This window comes from Mus pahari, chromosome X (genome assembly GCF_900095145.1).
Source record: "Mus pahari chromosome X, PAHARI_EIJ_v1.1, whole genome shotgun sequence".
In the NCBI taxonomy this organism is placed as follows: domain Eukaryota; kingdom Metazoa; phylum Chordata; class Mammalia; order Rodentia; family Muridae; genus Mus; species Mus pahari.
The window spans coordinates 142,199,028-142,219,255 of NC_034613.1; the positions used below are offsets into that span (position 1 = coordinate 142,199,028).

The following is a 20,228-nucleotide window of genomic DNA, read 5'->3' on the forward strand; positions in this document are numbered from 1 at the left end:
TATATATATATATATATATATATATATATATATCCCTTTATTGAGATGGAAGCTATGTCTTTGGAATTTTTCTTATATGAAAAATAGATTGTATGCTTCCATTAGAGGAGTAGTCAGGGAGGCAGCACCTGACTTCTTAGAAAATCCCTTATGGACCAGATAGACATTTTCCAACTGCTTACTAGTCATATAATAAAAATTATGTTTTACAATTTTGTTAAGCATCAAGGTCAAACTCTCTGCTTTTTATCAAACACACCCCAACTCCAACGTTTTTCAAAGTTAGAATAGCTTTCTTGCCTGTCTAGTCATCTCATCCTTTCTTCTGGCTCCCTTTCCTTAAAGATGATATGTTCCTTGAGGCCAGTTGTTTTCCTGGGTCACATGCTCTCCATCTCTAGAGGGTCTTTTCTGTTCTCAGAATGGGCTCAAAGGTAATACTTCTAGGGAACAGGGTATCGTTAACTTCTCAATGAAGAGTGAAGCAAAATCCCAGCAGTTCAGTGAGTACTTGCTGTTGGCTGTTGCAGGCTAGTATCGTAGTAACTCTATGCAATTTCACCATTTCCCTTGCTGCTCGAAGTTTCTTGGTTTCTGCCATTTTCCTGCCTCATCTCTATTTCATTCAGTCTTCTGGTCTATCTACTTTTGGCTTGGATTCTGTATCTTGCTTCTACATTTTCTCTCAGTAAACTGTTTGAACTGCTCTATTCTCAGTCCTAACCCCAAGCAGTTCACTCAGGAGGTGTTCTGAGCTTCTAGAGGTTTCTTTCAGCTTTTTCTCATGAATTGTTCGTGTTCAGGGACTTATGTGCTGCGCCCCATGGTGTCGGCCGGNCCCCCCCCCCCCCCAAGCTCGTGAAAAGCAAGGAGATCACAGATTCCTGTGCCTGGAAAAGCATCATTGCCACATCTGCATCAACTCTTCTCTCCTGCTATTATTTTTTAATTTATTGAAAAATTTCCCCTGCTTTATCTTGATTCTCATTTTATGTTGTAGAACCAAATCCATCATCTTCATTAGGGAAGTAAGTCCTCCTTTAGCTATGTATGATTCCAATCCTGCTCTTCTACTCCTGTAACATACAACTTAGCTAGGAGCCTGTACTTTAGAGCCAGACAGCCTGGATTCAGGGCCTGCTTCCACTCCTTATTAGTCTAGTGAGGTTTAGCTACTTAAGCTCAGTTTCACACTCCATAAAAAGGGGATGTAAATATTTGCCCACAGGTATGTTGTGATGCTTAAATAAAATGTTACAACACAAAGCACTTTGAGCAATTACTGCATTTTCTTATTCGACAATTGTCTGCCCAGGTTTAGAATAAAGCAAAGTAGTGGAATTATTTTTCAGGCTTGGTTATTAGCATTTCTTCTGAACCTGGAAGACTTGTTTTTCTGGATGGAGAAATGTTTGCTCTGCGTGAAGGTTTCATAATCATAATCAAGCAGGCCCATGAGCCCTGCCATTTAAAGTGGCTCCTCTCTGACACTCTGGGAATGAGGACACGGAGCCAGCTGCTGAACTTCACCGGGATAACCATTAAAATCTCTTTGGAGTTCATATTTCCACGATCTCATGCCTATAGATGCCAAGGACTTGACATGGATGCGCTTTGGATTTCATAATGCGGAGTCATTATTACTTCCTTGAGTTCTCAGCTAAGTTGTAAGCAGGTAAGTGAAAGGGAAAGAGGCACCTGATGAAGTCAGCCATAGAACTAGAGTTTAGCGTGTCTCCTGAGAAATAGAAAATGACAGCTTGAAACTTTACCAAAGCTGCACAGGGAGCATCAAACTCCATAATTATAATTTCTTAAATGGGCAGAGTAATGAATTTATTTTTAAGTTTTAGAGACAGGGTTTCTTTGTATAGCTCTAGCTGTCCTCAATTGGTAGACCAGGCTGTCCTCAAACTCAGAGATCTGCCTTCCTTTGTCTCCTGAGTGCTGGAATTAAAGGCATGGACTACCACTTCCCAGCCCCATTCTCTCTATTAATTTTAAGTGAATCCTTGCAAAAGCTCACTTCTTTGGTTAACAGCTTCCTTTACAAATAAGCACCTTTGCCTTTGTTTTTATAAGATTCTTAAAAGAAAAAAAAAATTCAGCCAGGTGGTTGTGGTGCACACCTTTAATCCCAGTACTCGGGAGGCAGAGGCAAGCAGATCTCTTAAGTTTGAGGCTAGCGTAGTCTACAGAGGGAGTTCCAGGACAGCCAAGGCTACAGAAAGAAACTGTCTAAAAACACTAAGAAAGAGAGAGAGGAGAGGGAGAGAGGATGGACAGCTTATTGATAGAATTGTCAGAAAAGGTTATAAGTTCCAATATGTGTCCCATGATTTCTAAGTCTAGCCCTTTCTGTTACAGTAAAATCATAGTACATCCCCCTCCCCCAGTGTATCTTTAACAGCTTTTAAGGAACATATTAACTAAATGTCCAAGTTTTGATTTGGCCATAAAATGTTAGCAAAGCTAAGGTTTTCTAGGATTAATGAATAACATGTCTTTATTTAGTTTACTTAAAAAAAAATCATTCTAAAATATCTGTTTACATATCTGTCCTCTCCAGGATTAACTTCATATTGGTCCAGCAGCTTGTTTACTGTTCTCTTCTGTTTCTTCTTCTGCTTTTTTTTCTTCCCTTCTCAGTGCCCAACCCAAGTTCAAAGGCTGATGAGAGAGAAAAACTCATGAAGAGATTTTACTCTAGGGAGAGTTGCTCAGTGGATGGGATCTTGGCGCACGGGGAAAGATGTCACGCTCCTCCTGGCTCCTTCTCAGCCTTGTTGCTGTTACTACTGCTCAGTCCCTCACCGAGGAAAATGCCAAGACATTTTTAAACAAGTTTAACCAGGAAGCTGAAGACCTGTCTTATCAAAGTTCACTTGCTTCTTGGAATTATAATACTAACATCACTGAGGAGAATGCCCAAAAGATGGTAAGTTTTTGAGGCTACATAAGGGGTTTATTGATTGCTTCTTAAAGATTAGAATTACTGCCTATAAAACTGGATAAGGAAATCAGAGAGATCTCTAAAGTGTGAGGATGAGTGACTGCCTCTGTAGCTCTGATCTTAGTCTCCCAGATGACTAAATTCAATTGACCTTAGAGTTCATCTGAAAAATTGTTATGAATGAATTCTTTGCCCAGATTCCAGAGATGAGTGAAAATGTTTAATAAAGTTACCATCACTATTCTCATTAGGCTTGGCATGTAAAGCACTCATGGAAATGTTCTAAGTCGTTATTGAGTCAATAATTTTCTTTAGTTTATAATGCCAACAGGTCTATCCGAGAACTACAAATGACATATTAACTGAAAAATGCAACTGGGGTTTACTGAAGGCAGCAGCTTAGTAATTAAGGTAACCATGGCTTAGGTGAAACTGGACCTGGGAATTCCTTCTTTCATTGACACAGAGCTCTGAGGAATTTCCAAAGGTCACAGAAGAAAAGCTATAATTAAACTAGTCCCAAAAAAATCTCAGCGTGCTCTGGGAAAGCAGCATATTTTGTTTGACAAGTGCAAGGACTTAGAACTTTTTTTTTCCTCACAGATCCTGAAGTGCCTTTTAAGTATAGCTAAGTGGTGGAAAATTGAGCAACTATTTAAGAAAAGACTCTCGCATCGTTTTTTTTTTTTTTTTTCTTCCAGCAATGCTTTCCTTCAAAACTGTAGCTTGGAAACTTCCTATCTTTTAAATGATCAGGGTGCTCTGTGTTTAAATTATTGCCATTCATAGAACAGAGTGGGTCTGAAGACGCCTGTCTCCTTTGAAATCCTGCGCCCTCTCCCAGTTTTCTAAAGTTTAAGAAACCACAGAGATTTTGACAATGTATTTGCCAAACGAGTTGCTTTTATCTGCTCTAACAGTTTGGTCTTACTCGTGTTGTTTTTAGTGTAACTGTTTTTTTTCCCTCAGTTTTTATTTGATTTCTGTTGGAGATCACCAACATGTACTGTAGATTTTCTCAGCTGAATGGTTCACGGTGAGACTAATATCATACTTGAAAGCCAGCTAAACTGGAGCTAACCTACTGACATCCAGATGCTGGCTGTACCACTTTTTAGCTGGGTAAACTTGAATTCATTAAATGAACAGTCTGGGTCTTAGTTACTTTTTGTTTTAAGATGTATTTTAATTTTTAAAAACTATGTGTATGTGTGTGTGTGCTCATGTGTGTGTGCACCCGAATATAAGTATAGATGCCCATGGAGGTCAGAGATATTGAAAATCCCAGGAGTGTTGCTGCAGGCTATTGTGTGCCACCAGACCTAGATGCTGGCAACTTGCAACCTCTGCAACGGAAGTACATATCCTTAACCATTGAGCCATCTTTCTACCCCAGTCTTAGTTTAAAAAATAATACTCACGGCTACACAGAGAAACCCTGTCTCGAAAAAAACAAAACAAAACTAAACTAAAATAATAATACTCACACATGCTTCATCGGGTATACAAAGATACCAGAAGAATGTGTGATGCTTATGGGCTTAGGAGAAAATGAAGATACCATTGTTATTAGTGTTGGAAGGAGTTAGGGTTTTTGAAAAGGTACATAATAGCTCTTTAAAGGGCCTACATATGCAGAAGTCCTATTATAGAGTGAGATGTAATGCTGTTTGCTGAAACCATCTCTGAGATTATTATGGTGTTGGGGTTTGGCTTAGTGCAAAAAAAAAAAAAAAGAAGAAGAAGAAGAATGTTATCATTTTTAATTATACAGGTTGATTAGAGCAAGAACTAGAAATGGAAGAATATGAATGATCAGCTGTTTTAAACCGGAGAAAAGTGTGCATCCTTTAAAGTGAAAAAAAAAAAAAAAGAACATTTAAGTGAAAGAAAAATGACAAAGGCCTCCATAACCCCTTCACCAGAGTGATAAATGGCACACTAAAGCGCTTAGGTGAACTGGTGTGGGTTTGCCTAAAGAGGGAGACACTTGTGAGGGAGGGAAATGGTCCCTCTTCCCATTCTCTCCTAGTTTTATGTGTTGCAATTCTCTTAGATGCTAGGCAGTGGACAGGCATTAGAGGAGATTACTGAGATATGCTGTGCTATAAGGGCAAGGAATTGACATGGAATATGACCATCACATAGTAAGTACAAAGTTGGGAAAAACAACCTGGGTTTAGACCCTCCTTTGAATGTTAGAAGCTGAAGGTCTTGATTAAGTGTCTTATTGACACACACACACACACACACACACACACACACACACATATATATATGTCTCACATACTATATCCTGATTGCAGTTTGCCCTCCACTTCTCCCAGTTCCTCCCCATTCTTTCCCTCATCCGGATCCACCCCCTTTCTGTCTCTCATTAGAAAACAAACAAACTTCTAAAAGATAATAATAAAATGAAATGTAATAAGATAGAACAAAAGCTAACATATCAGATTAGGACAAAACAAAGAAAAGAAAGAACCCAAGAAAAAGGACAAAACCCAGATATAGCGGCAGAGAGTCAGTCATTCATACACTCAGCAATCTCATAAAGACACTAACCTTGAAGCTGTAAATATAAACAGAAACGGCCTTTGGAGGGAGGAGGATGTATATAAAATAAAAAATAAAATGAAATTAAAATGCAAACAAACAAGCAAAACAAAACACAAATGTTATCCCTGCAAAGATGCTGTAGAGGTTTCTTTCTTTTTTTTTCTTTTTTTTTTTTTTTTTTTTTTTTTTCCTTCTTGACCATCTACTGCTGAATGTGCAGCCTACCCTTAAGAGTAGTTTATTTCCCCAGTATGACTCCTTTGGAGGAAAGTAAATTTTCATTTGCAACTGGTTATCAATTGAAGATACTGCTAGGTTAGGGACAGGGGCATGCGTCCACTTCTTTCATCTCTAGGACCCTGTCTGGTGCAGACCTGTGCAGGCCCTGTGCATGATGCCTCAGTCTCTGTGAGTTCATGTGAGCTTTGCTTGTGTTGATTCATTGGGCCTCATTTCCTTGGTGTCTTCCACCCTCTCTGGCTCTTACTCTTTCTGCATCCTCTCCCACAGGGTTCCCTGGGCTCTGAGGGGAGGGGTTTAATGGAGATAGCTCAATTAGGGCTGAGTGTTCCAAGGTCTCTCACTCTGCACACTGTCTGGCTGCAGGTCTCTGCATTTGTTCCCATGTACTTGAGCAAGTGTGAGCTTGCTTATAACTTCCTTCAGACCCATTTAGTTCAGATGTAAACTGAATAAAATTATGATCACAATATTAATAGTATAGTATGTACTATAAGGAAATGCTGGATTTAGAAAATACTGTGTGTGTGTGTGTGTGTGTGTGTGTGTGTGTGTGTAATTGGATACTGTACCTGGCATTAGTTTGACCTTCATCAAAAATATTATTCAGTGGGTTTACATTTCGAAAATCCAACTGTCTCACTGGTGTCTCGAGTATGGAGTTTTTATTTTTAGACTTTTTTGGTGTGTGATACAGGGATGTAACCCAGAACCTTGAGAGTGCCAGGTAAGTGCTCAGCATTGAGCTCTGTGCTGAGCCAAGGTGCTTTTTAATACAGGACCCCCCCCCAGGTCAGATTTGAAGGAAGCTCTCAAGCTCTTCTGATATTCACAGAACAGCTGCTGGGAAGTAGGTTTCTGGGAAAAAGCCATCGTGTTCCTTCCTTTGCCTGCCTCTTGGCCTTGTCAGTGGAGAATTCAGGGTCAAGAATTAAGAAGTATCAACCTTTGTCTGTATATTTTCACAGTAAGCCTTTACTGGGCAAAGGGGAGAATGTGTCCCCATAAATTTGCATTATAGTGACCTTACTCAGTTTTATTGTGGATCAACACTTGTTCTTAGATATGCACTGACTAGACTGTGAGTTTGCTTGAATGAGATTATCTGAGGATCCAGTTTATCTTTTCAGGAGTTAATGGAAAATGAACTTCTTGAGTAGATAAAAGAAATAGTTCTGGAATTCCCAGAGTTTAATATGTGCTCAGCATTAACTGGCCCTTAACTGAAAACAAGTGAAAGACTTGCAATTGCCACTGATGCATTTGAAGTCGTTAGGTTTTTCTGATCTTAGTTTCATGATGCATTTATTGCTTCAGGGAGGTTATTCAAGTTTTGAAAAAAGTTCTCCCATGAAATAAATACTTACAAAATGCCCAAAGAAAGTTTTTAGAAGATCACTAGCACATAGGCAAGTATTTGATAAGACTAATCCTAACTGTAACAGAAACATTTACCACCAAAAGTTGTGATATATTATGGAAAGACAAATTGAAATTAGCCTGGAAAATACAAATTGTGTATAAGTTAGCTCTTCTAGGGAGCAACTGAACCACAGGAAATCGTTTCTGATCAGAAGAGAGCCTAGACGTCAGTTTGGATTGTCTCCTGAAGAGATGACCTAAATACATTTTTCTGATGACAGTGATTACCATTGTTCAGACAGTTCTGGATGGTAAAATGAGAACATCATTCTAAGCCTTAAGAAACATAATGCTGGAGTAAAGATGTAAAGAAGAAAAGAAGAGAAAATAACAACCAGAAATGGATTCTTGCTTCCTGTCCCCTGACACCCCCCCCCCAACGAATAGTCAGAATGAGTTAAGGGGGTCAGAGAGGGCTGGGAAAAGTGTGACCTGGAACAAGAAAGGAGAGGATGTTGACAGTTGGGTTGGCTCAGTCTTTTTCCACCTGAAAGGCAATACAGCCAAAAGCACAGCAGAGATAAATTCAGAGTAAATAGAGGGAAGCACTCTTTGCACCGCAGGTGGTGAAGCTGATAAGACCTGTAAAACTTTAATCTAAAAAATGTGAGACATTGACAATTCCAAGTAGGCTTTCAAAGCATTTAACCAAACATGTGGCTTGCCACCCTACCGTGGGCTAAGGAAGTATGGTCAATTGCACTGATGGACTGGAGTCTTCATCCTTTCCCAGAATGATATTTAAGGTCACGTCACCGTGCAGTGCCATCCCAGTGCAGGTTCTGGGAGTGTGTCCTTGATTATTTGTCCTGATTTCTGTGAAGCAAGGCTGCTGAAAACTGACTTAGTGGGCTTGAACAATGGGGCTCATCCTTCACACTTAGGGATTTGCCAAGACAACCTGCTCAGACTAGCCAACTGTAAGCGAGCGAGCACGAGAGAGACTTGGAGTAGTTGCCCAAGCAGAAGCCAACTTCCAGAGTTACATGCAAATGCAGCCAAGATCAACAGAGGTGTCTGCCAACTGCAAGTTATTTTAGGCACATAAACAACAAACACTCATGCTATTGACGCTTTTTGTTATTTCTTCGATAGTATTATTATTGTAATAGATAATTGATACAGGACAGGAAATTAGACTGTATGACATTTCTGTGTTCATGCCCTATCATGGTGACATTACTGAGGGCAACCTGCTATTTTTGTATTGTCTCTTGAGGTAACATCCAGGAGTCAGGATGTTGGGGTTGCCAGCCTACAGATCTGGCATAGTATGGTGCTACTTAAAGTTGTGAGAGCATGCCTGAAAATAAAAGAAAGCCGCAATCCTTTTCCATATGATGTCCTAAAAGGTGCTTACCCAAAGGGAGGCAGAAACCAGGAAACAGGGATAAGAAAAAAAAAAAACCTTGGCTCAAAGCAGCTTTTAAAGCTCCCCACTTTTCTCTGCCATGGTGGCGTTTGTGGCTAACTCCAGCTAACCTCTTGTCTTCTTATGAGACTTTTGAGATTATATTATTTCTGGCCAAGAAATAAAATCTAGGATCACTTTATGCTCCAATGAATTCGGATGAAAACTGGTTTAAAAAAAAAAGTTCATCTATAATTCCAATGGGAGTCACTGGAGAATAACCAAACTGGGACGCTGGGTCTCTGAGTATCTTAGATTCTCTGGCTATGATAAAACACTGACCAAAATCAACTTGGGGGGAAAGGGTTTATTTCATCTTGTTTGGGTAACAGTCCATCACTGAGGGAAGTCAGGGCAGGGAAACTCAAGGCAGGAAGCTGGAAACAGGAACTGAAGCAGAAGTCATGAGAAATGCTGTTTACTGGCTTGCTCCTGGTGACTTGCTAAGGTTGCTTTCTTAGACACCCCAAGACCACCTACCCAGAGACAGGACAACAGCACCCACAGACTTGACTATACGCCAGTCTGATGGAGACATTTACTCAGTTGATCTTCCTCCTAGATGGCCCTAGCTTCTATCAAGTTGACAAAAATCTAATCAGGACAATAATTGATTCACAAAGCATAACACACATATGTTAGCTATAATTCAGCTCACTATCACTTAACTTCTCTAGCTGAAAACTTCATCACTATCTGCACAATTGGAAATGTTTCCAAGAAAAGACGATTTTTCTATTTTCATCTATGCCTCTAAAGGTATAGATGGAAGTAGAAAACAGTACACATGCTGAACTATAGGTTAGTTCAGCAGTTGATATGTAAAAGCTTTTGGTTTAAAAAACAAAAACAAAAGAGGTTTGCAAGTAGCTCAGAAATTCAGTGAAAATTCCTTACAAACTCATGTAATAGGCTGCACAGCAAACCTTCACAAGAAATGTAGACTGAGTTTCCAGCAGTTCAAGTCTAATAGATGTCTCAGGAAAATGGCACTACTCTTCCTTTTTTGAAGGCATTACCAGTTCTTTGTAGTTTATGGTGGTTTTTGATATTTGAAATGAGATTCTTTGTAAATCTTCCTCAAGGACACAAGCATAGTTATGAGTGTGCGCATGCTTGTGTGTGTGTGTGTGTGTGTGTGTGTGTGTGTGTGACTGTGTGTCTGTGTGCCCAGAGATTAACCCTGGGTATCATTGCCCAGGGTCTAGCCACCTTATTTTTGAGACAGCGTCTTCTGCTGAACCTAGAACTCACTATTTGATTAGACTAATTGACCAAAAAGCCCAAAGATCTTCCTGGCTCCATCTCCCCTGTTCTGAAATTACAGATGAGTCCCACTATGCCTGACTCCCCCCACCCCTTTATTGGATATTTTTCTTTATTTACATTCAAATGTTATTCCCTTTCCAGGTCTCCCCTTCGGAACCCCCTATCCCATTCCCCCTACACCTGCCTCTATGAGGGTACTCCTCCACCCATTCAACCACTCCTGCCTTCCTGTCCTGGCATTCCCCTACTCTGGGGCATCGAGTACCCTCAGGCCCAAGGGCCTTTCCTCCCACTGATGTCCAACAAGGCCATCCTCTGCTACATATGTGGCCAGAACCATTGGTCCTTCCATGTGTACTGTTTGGTTGGTGGTTTAGTCCCTGGAAGCTCTGGGGAGCCTGGTTGGTTGATAATGTTGTTCTTCCTATGGGGCTGCAAACCCTCTCAGTTCCTTCAGTCCTTTCTCTAACTCCTCCATAGGGGTCCCTGTGCTCAGTCCAATGGCTGGCTGCGAGCACCCACCTCTGTATGCCTGACTTTTTAATGTGGGTTCTGGGGATTACAGTCAGGTCCTGATGCTTGCACGGCAAGCACTTTGCTTTCTAAGCCATATCCTGGGCCCTTAAAATCTTTTTTATTTTTATTTCCCACACACAAAGATGTTTTAGGGAAAAATCGGGACTCCCTAGCAACAACTTCAGTCAGCAGCTCTCCAGCAGCACAGAATGTCTCTGGATCGTTTGAATCCTAGAGAGAGCAAGAGGATCCCAGTATTTAGCAATAACTATGGCAACCACCCCCTCCCTCCTGTCCATGTCCCTGAAAAGCATTTTGAAGATTGTCTTGTAACTATATTATTTAAATCAGAAGTTGTTTAGAGAGAGTAGGAAGCCGGTGTGTATTCTCTTGGTGATCTCTGGGGGCCTTCAGCGTTTCTGCTGGGTCCTTTAGAGTATCTGGCCATACCCAATACCCTTTCCTATTCCTGCCCCAGGGGAACTCAGGACCTGATCATGCTAAATGAGCTGCTAGCCTCCCTCCAAAAAAGAATGTTGACCCCTGACTCTAATGGTTCCACACCAGGCTTCACGACATGTGTAACACCCTTATCTGAGAACACGAGTAGGGGAGCGTCACCATGGTACAAAGATACCAGAGTTCAGGGCTGAGTATTTTTTCCCAGAAGATAAGAGAGAGGAAAAAAAAATAAAAATGCTTTCAGAAGTTGAAAAGCCTAAAATGTCAATGCTCTCATGCAAACTATAGAAAGGTTTTGGAGTTCTAGGATGGAGTGACAGGATTCATATAACTTGTGTTATGTACTTCATTGAATAGACTAAATTTCTTTTTCGATTGAAAAATCTCTGGATGTGTTGAAAAAGTGATCAAGCCAGCTTTGTCCTCTGAGCATCATGCAGCCTTGAGGGTCGTATCTGGGAGGTGGTATGAATGTAACGTCAGATGGATGCTCAGGTTCTTGCAGCTTTACTTTTTCTGTCTTCAGAGGATTGCCACAGGCTTAGGGCTAGGAGGTTGCAGATGGTTTAGCTTCATTCAATGGATGATGAGCTCTAGAAAAAGAGAAAATAAAGTGCCAGCACTTTATATCTCAAGCAAAATTATCAGAAGGAGAACTGGCACTCACTTTTTGGCCAATGTGTTTTCAATGGAATAGTTGCAAATTTTAGCATATAAATACTTCACAGGCATTAAAAAGTATGATAGTTATCTATCAAAAGCAGGGATCAACAATCTTTTTAGTTAAGTGTTGAGCAGTGGGTCTTCTTGCCTTCAAAGGTCTCATGATTTCTTCAGAACTATGGAGCTCTGCAGTTGTGTGACAGAAGCAGCCATAAACAGTGTGGTATAAATGGATGAGTGGCTGACCAATAAAACTGAGTTTAAGAAAGAGCAGGTGATATCTCAGCTTGGCCCAAGGGTTATAATTTATCAGTCCTGATTAAAGGAAGAAGCCCTGATTTATAATTTTGAAAAGAAATAAATATAGGTCATAAAGCGTTGCCTAGGAAATAAGAAGTTTATATAGCACTAATTCTATATAATTATGTTAATGACATGGATAGCTAGATTTGTTTTTCATCACTCCAGAATATAGTGTTTTTTTTTCCTTCACTATCTTTTAAATTTTTAAACGATAACATGCAAAGTAAGGAGAGTCATTGTAGTGTTTTCATGTATCCTTGGTTCATAATCAGCGCCCACTCTCTTACCTGTTCTTCTGCTCCTTCTTGCTAGTGTCTGTCTTATCCCCCACCCCGTAGCCTTTTGCCTTTGTGTCATACCCTTTCTCTTTTTCTCTTTCCCCTTTTGTCCTCTCTTAAAATGGTTTTTCCTCTGTCATGATTCCCCTTTTTAGTTTTCACAAACATACACAGAGAGACAGAGAGACAGAGACAGACAGAGACAGAGAGACAGTTAAAGAGATAGAGAAATAGATAGAGACAGATAAACACACACAGATAGATAGATCTAGGTCTACACAAAAGAAAACATGTGTATTTATCAAAATTATTGTTTAAATAAAATAACCACAATTTGGGTAGGGACCACTAGACCTAAGGTCTAAGACAAAGCTCTCATGAAGACGTTTAAGACCATAAAGAAATTACTAGACGTACATTACACACATAGTTAGAATTTTGTTTTTGAACATTTAAAAGTAGAATTTACTAGTTTATACTTATAGTACTTGGATTTGCCAGGAAGTCTCGTGGGGTGGACAATACAGTATTCTCTGCAGTTATAGATGGAAGTCAGAAAGTGAATGTCTTCTTGGTTGTTCTAAAAAATATGTGTCTTGTCCCCAAACCTCTATGGATGGCTGTAAAAAAAAAAATGGCTGTTTTAGTTGCTTCTTGTCTGCCTTTGCACAAAGGGAGTGTGGAAAGCTACTTACTTCATCTGAGCTTGCTCCTTTAAGACGAGGAGCTATCTAAGCTACTGCCTAAGCTTTACTTCATACATCAGCCAGCTCCGTAATTCACATGTAGCCACCAGCCAGTGTCTAGGCATATATGAATTGGGAGTATATAAACTAGCTTTGTATCTCTGTGTAACAGCTAGACTATTTTATTTAGGCTTGGGAGCCTTGAGGATATGGAATAAACTGTAAAATGCATACAAAATAATAGCTTGGGGAAAGAGCATTATTCAGGAAGCAAAATGCTAGTCAAGGTCAAGTAATTTTAAATCTCATAATGTATAACACACGCACCACAACACACACACACACACACACACACACACACACACACACACACACACGGCCTATAAACATTTGTTCCACAGTTTCTGCAGGCCAGGGGTCCAGGCATGCTTCTCCTGTTTCTAGATCTCATCAGGATTCACTGAAGATGCTATCTAGAGCTGTGTTCTCATCTGAGGCTTGATTAGTAATGGGTCCAATCTCACTGCTAAGTCAGGTGTGGTCAGGGTTAACATTGAGATCTTTGTACACTGCCAAATTGAGGTGCTTGGTTTATTGCAGCATATTAGTCAGTGGCTAGCCTCAATTTCTTGCCATGTAGCCCTATCCACAGGATAATTGTTGAAGCCAAATAAAAAAACCATAGTCTGAGTCTCATTTATTTGTAAGCTAGTCAGGAATAAGCTTAAATTGCGTGTACTACAATTATCATAGGCGATTATTAGACTCATGAATTGTGTGGTTTCTAACTTGGTATCTTGCTGCATTATAGTCCACAAAAGAGAGGGCCTGCTAACAAGGTAAAAATGAGTCTTACATAATGTGAATCTACACATCTTGCTCCTTTTGTTCCATGTGATTGGTTAGAAGCACATCACAAGTCTAGTCTCACTGAAGAAGATATCACACAAGGGTTTGACTATTAGCAGGTCGGCATCCTGTAAGCCATCACAGTATCTATCTACCATAGGTTCTAGGATAGAGTGCTGGGTTGGCTATCAGGTCCACTACCTTGCTAAGCCTCTTGGTTAATACATAAAAATGGTGACACAGTGATTTTCCACCACATGGGGTTGTTTAAAGCTCAAAGGAGGCAAATTGTTTTTCAAAGCATTCTATAGTTACCCCAACTCCTATCTCCTTCAAGATTACTTTAGTCTTATCTCCTCTATGAACACTTGAACACATTTGGACCCCTATTGGATTTTTTACTTTCTTAGTATGGAAACTTATTGACTCATTTGTGGTACCTATGTTATTATATATTTGTGTTGCATTGGGAAAGAAGAATTCCAGACATGTATCTTACTCCTTTGATAAAATTCTGAGCAACTTAATAACAAACATTTTTTTCTCTCTATGCAATAAAATGGCATTTATGGAGTACTTAGGATGCGTCAGGTCTGCTGGTGAGCACTTCACTGTTTGGTACATGTCCTAATCCTTATGACAATTCTATAGTCACAAGTCACATTGTTAGGATTGTTTAATCTTGTAACAGAACCACAGCTAGGAAAGATTATGTGTCCAAAATCATACAGCTAGTCAGAAGTGTCTGAGTCCAGGAGTAGAGCTCACATGCCACCTCTGTTGTATGGCCCCCAAACAATATGATGTACAGTTGTTCCTTTTACTGTTGGGGACGTGGAGGCGAAGTTGTGCATTGAGAGAAGACTGTTCTAGAAAAGCCAGGAGAAGTCCTTCCTTCTATTTATTATCAATATGGGGCTGCAGGGAGGCAGGTGTATCCCAGCATCATCACCTGTGTGTAGCATCATCACCTGTTTGTCGACTTCTGTGGCTGTCAAAAAATCATCACTCTACCAAGTGGCCTGGTTCCAGGAAGCCTTCCTTTGAGATCACACTTTATGGCCAAAATTTCTGCCCTAAACCATGGCACCCAGGAGCTTTCTTTGATCTGGTTCTCATTTCTCATGGCTCCGATGGTCACAAGGGACGGTATTCCCATTGTGTCTGTCAACTCTGACATCTGCAAGGTACTCCTTTTAGGCCACTCATCCCTGAATCTTTAGCCAACTTACCCACGTCACAGCACTGAGGCCATAAGTTCCAGGGCCTCACAGTGTGAATTATCTGTGAGAATTTACTTCCAGTTCTTGGGACAGGACCCTTGGGAAAACTAGGCACTGGGCCAGAAAGAAAGTGGCCCAAGAGTGGCCTGGTTACTTTTAACCTAAACCTTGACCCTCAGCAAAGTAAAGGACTAAGCCATGCAGGAAGTAGTAGATGTTTCACCAGATGTTCTTTGGACTATATCTTCTGTCCAACTTCAATTTATTTTATTTATTTTTCAGAATGAGGCTGCGGCCAAATGGTCTGCCTTTTATGAAGAACAGTCTAAGACAGCCCAGAATTTTTCACTACAAGAAATCCAAAATCCAGTCATCAAGCGTCAACTGCAGGCTCTTCAGCAGAGTGGGTCTTCAGCACTCTCAGCAGACAAGAACAAACAGGTGTGTTTGTAAACACTTTGGGCCTGATCTCAAGAGTTGAAAGGTTTGAGAAGTAATACACATTCATATCCCATGTGAATGACTCCTTTCTTTGCAAAGTTAGTAATGCCAGTTATGGGCCTAGGTAGGGTGACTAAAAAAAAAATCTATAATTCAATTTGGAATCTTTTTGAGGGTGAAAGAAGACTCTTGGGTTCTGATCTGCACAGAAGTGAAAAGGAATATAACGTCTGCTACACCGTGGTCATCACTGACTGGAACAATTTTCTTTTTTGTTTGTTCTTATTGTGAAGTGCCATGGTTAGTTCATATTAACCTCACTGTTAATGAAGTCCCCAAGGTTATTGTGCCAACACAGATGCAAAATGGCACTTTAAAAAAACTTCCTGTGCTGAGATGATTTCAAGAATTCTTATATTTACCCTGTTAAAATACCATCACTCATCCCATGCCCCCAGTCTAGGGGCCAGGAAACTTGAAAGAAAGCTGTAAAGAGACATAAAATAAATATCTTAGTTTTTTCGGGCCATATTGTCTATGTCACAAAAAGGCAGCTCTGCCATCAGAGCAGGAAGTCAGCCATAGATAATACATAGATGAAGGGATGTGGCTGTCTTCCAACAAGGCTTTATAAAAACACACAGCACATCCCTGATATAGCCTATTGAAATATTTTTATCTAAAACATTCAGCTCTTTCACATCAAAGTTTTCTTTCTCGGTTGCTTGGCCTCTGGAACTCTGTATGTCTCAATCTGCATTTATAAAAATAAGAACCCATGATAAGATCAGAGATAAAGCCATATGGTATTTGTTTCTACAAGTTGATATTTTATTATTGTACATTCCTTGGATTTAATTATTGCACTAAGTTATTAATCTACCTTATCTTGCCTTGTTCATGTTTCTTCATCTATTTTTTTAAAAGAAGGATTCCATGAGAAATCCTGGACATGCTAGTTTTAAAATATCCCCCAATTAATTCTAATAGGTAGCTACAATTGAAAACCACTTAAGTGCAGGTGAAAGCTTGAATTGATTGAGAACAGAATGGAGTTCAGGATGCATGGAGAGGAAGGAGGGGGGATTGAAATAGGTAGATAAAGAGACCGTGAAGAATTCTGTGCCAAGGTAGATGTATTGGATTAGCATATGGGATCTTGGGGAAGTTGTATGCATAGAGTTTATCTTATGTTTTCTAAACAATATGTGTGCAACAGGGTGAAATAATAATAATAATAATAATAACACATGCAGGTGTTAGTAGAAATCTAGCATTGAAATGATTTGTATGAAAGAATCAGCCATTTCTTCCTTTCTCTCTTTGTGCCTCCCTCCTTTTCTCTCCTTTCTTCCTCCTTTCTTCTTATGTTTCCAAACTATAACTCTCACAGATCAACATTGGTTTCATGCCTAAATATCGTGGATCTATTGTGTTTTCCAAAAAAGGTTTCCAGACACTTCCTCTACCTACCCTTGTATTTTATCTTGGAGTGGAAATGAACCTTTTGCTGAGTTGCACCTACTGACGCCCTTGAACAGCTTGGCTGTACCAGGTTATCTTCACTCCCCTGTACCTACAGGGTAAAGTTTAAATTCTTTATGGTGGCACAGATTGCCACTTGTGATCTGGATCCCACTTATCTCTCCGTTCTCATGGACTCCATTCCTTCGGTCGCTGGGGATGTAGTCATTTCACCTCTCATTAAAAATGGCTTCCCTTCCTCATAGAAGGGAATGGGATAGGGGGTTTGCAGATGGGAAATCAGGAAAAGGGGATAATATTTGAAATGCAACAAATAAAATATCCAATTAAAAAGAGACATTAAAAATGGCTTCCTTCCACACCTTTGTCCATTCTTAGGGTCCACCTTCTCCTTCCCTTTATGTGACCAACTTCTACTTCTGAAACATGCAGCTCTAAGAGTCCTTTCTCTCTGAAGCCATTTCTAAATCTCCAGGTTATGAGTACCCCTTCTTCCACCCTCTCACACTCCTTAGGCAGTACTGCTACATCACTCATTGGTGACAGTTAACAGTACCCATCACTCCTTTATGTTGAGATCCGTTTCATGGCTGCCTTAATATTCCATGACTTCGGGGCCTTTGAAGGTTAGAGGTTTGTTTATTTCAAAGTTATCTGGATGTAGAACAGAGTGGAGGCTTAGTGAATTCTAGATGAAACCCAAGTGCAATCTCTGTGCCTATATGAGAAATGATCCTGGGAGTTTGGGCAGGCATGTTTATTTTAGTTAATCTCTGTGTTTATCACACACTCTCAAGATTCTGTGATAGTTGACAGCAGAGACAATAATATATAGGAACATGCTTGGCAAAGAAGATATGAATTGTATATTTTGAGGCATTTAAAAAAATCCCATGACCATATGAGCTCATAGAGAAAGAAGCAGCACGCACAAGGCCTACATGGCTCTATACCAAGTCCTCTTTGTCTATACAACAACTTTTAGCTTACTGTTTTATGGGCATCCTGACTATGAGAATGAGTGGATCTCTCACTCTTGTGCCTTATCCTGGGACTCTTTCCCCTCCTGTTGGATTGCCATATCCAACTTCAATATGATAGTTTTTGCTTCATATTAGTTTATCTTATTTTGTCTTGCTTGGTTGTTATTTCTAAGAAGCCTGCTTTTTTTTCTTATGAGAGACACAAAAGCGGATGATTCCAGTGGGAAGGGGAGGTGGGGAGGAACTGGGAAAAGTAGAAGGGGAAACTATAATCAGTATATATTGTATGAGAAAATAATTTTAGGTAAAATAAAAACGAGAATAAGAAAAAAATCCCATGGGGTCGGAGAGATGGTTCAGTGGTTAAGAGCACTGGCCACTCTTCCGACGGACCCAGGTTCAACCCCCAGCACCCACATGGCAGCTCATAACTGTGGGTAACTCCAGTTCCAGAGGATCTGACACGCCTACACCAATACTCATGAAATTAAAATTAAATAAATTACTTTTAAAATCCCATGACAAACAGACATCTTTATGCCACCACCCATTATAGTACATTCTTCATGCCTCCATCTATTTATTATGTTTATTTTGCAGTTGAACACAATTCTGAACACCATGAGCACCATTTACAGTACTGGAAAAGTTTGCAACCCAAAGAATCCACAAGAATGCTTAGTACTTGAGCCAGGTAGGTTTTCAGTAGGTAGTTTTCAGTAGTAGTTATGAAATTTATATTTTCTTCCAAACTGTAAAAATGAGATAGACTTTTAAAATGTGTGATATATGTGCATGTTTGTATGTATCTGCATACATGTTCATGTATGGGCAGATATACATGTTTGTGCATGTGCACGTGGATATAGAGGTCAGAGGACAACCACAATTCCTCATTCCTCAGAAATCATTAACAGGTTTTCTTTGAGGCAGTGTCTCTCCCTGGATGGGAACTCACCAAGTAGATATTATTGTTGATCAGCAAGCCCCAGGGATTTTCAAGTCTGTTTCCTCAGGGCAGGAATTACAAGTGTATATATACCACCATACTTGATTTTTAGTGTGAGTTCTGAAACCTGAACTCAGGATCTCAGATAAGCACTTTCTGGACTGAGCCATTTCCCCAGCCTGAGACAAACTTTTGACAATACAATGTTTTACAAATGGATAACCTAAAAATGGTACTGTTCAAAGGGTTCCAGCTTTCAGATTCTCCTTTTTAAAGCTCTGTATTTATTTTTCAGTGTGTGTGTGTGTGTGTGTGTGTGTGTGAATGAGTGTGTGTGTGTGTGTGTGTGTGTGGTATATGTGCATGTGTATGTGCAGGCGTGTATGCCTATGGAGGAGGTCAAAGGAAGGTGCCCTCCTCCATCACTCTCTGCCTTTATTCCCTTGAGGCAAGTCTCTCACTGAACTTGGAGTTAAACTGGCAGCCAACGAGCCCCAACAATCCTATTATGTGTGTCCTCATAGAACGGGGATTACAGTTGCATGTGTGGTCGTGCCCAGACTTGTTTGTTTTTGAGACTATAACTTACTTACGTTTCTTCTTTCTCTTTCCTCCCTTTAACCCCTGCCCCCTCTCCTCTTTTACATGGCTTGTGGGAATTTAGACTCAGGTCCTTGTGTTTGTGAGCAAGCAATCTTATTCCCTAAGCCATATCTACAGTCTTTCATAGATATCCTTTAACTTAAAAAAAAAAAAAAAACGCACATGCTGTAAATTTTATTACATTCAAGTAATTTAATTAAGCTAGTAACTAAATTACTTCCATGCTCCCCTGCCCTTTGCAGACACATTTGGGTCTAATAGTAAGTCCAAGGATACTAACCATGACATTTTGTTAAATGGCAAGGATGCCTGCCAACCTTTGAATTCTTTAAAGTTTATGTAATTGTAAATGCAAATTATTGTATGGTAAATACAAATGTCTCACCTCTGTGTTTATTTTCCTCTGGAACAACAGGATTGGATGAAATAATGGCGACAAGCACAGACTACAACACTAGGCTCTGGGCTTGGGAGGGCTGGAGGGCTGAGGTTGGCAAGCAGCTGAGGCCATTGTATGAAGAGTATGTGGTCCTGAAAAACGAGATGGCAAGAGCAAACAGTAAGTCTGCTGCCCTGATGCTCTCCATGGGGGTGGACTATTTCTCATTCATGACCAAGCTTGTGCCTATAGTATTTAGATGCCCCTCAATCAACATCATTGGCTTAAAGGTTCAGGTTAACTGTCCCAGAAAGGTACTGGGACATTTTTTTAAAAATGGTACACTGAAACTCTATTGTTCAAAGAGCTTTATGGATGGGATTCAACTATGAGGTGAATTATCTAGGACTTATGAATTACTAATTATTCATGGAGGTCTAAGGTCCCAAAGGGTGCCCATGAGAATGTTGGCACTGAATGGTGATCCTATTATGCAGATCAGATAAGAGAAAAAGACAATATCCACTTATCAAAACCCTGATTTGGTCACAGTTTAT

General features: G+C 40.0%; 1 protein-coding gene across 1 annotated transcript in view; it reads left to right on the plus strand.

The window, feature by feature from the left end:
• Nucleotides 1-1,448: 1,448 nt before the first annotated feature.
• Ace2 (angiotensin I converting enzyme 2) overlaps nt 1,449-20,228 on the plus strand; it is a 49,572-nt gene continuing 30,792 nt past the window's right edge. Inside the window, exons 1-5 of the mRNA XM_021188276.2 lie at nt 1,449-1,675; nt 2,650-2,938; nt 15,114-15,272; nt 18,341-18,434; nt 19,708-19,851. Coding sequence (XP_021043935.1) covers nt 2,753-2,938; nt 15,114-15,272; nt 18,341-18,434; nt 19,708-19,851 — 583 coding nt within the window. The 5' untranslated portion in view covers nt 1,449-1,675; nt 2,650-2,752. The remainder of the gene's footprint in view (nt 1,676-2,649; nt 2,939-15,113; nt 15,273-18,340; nt 18,435-19,707; nt 19,852-20,228) is intronic.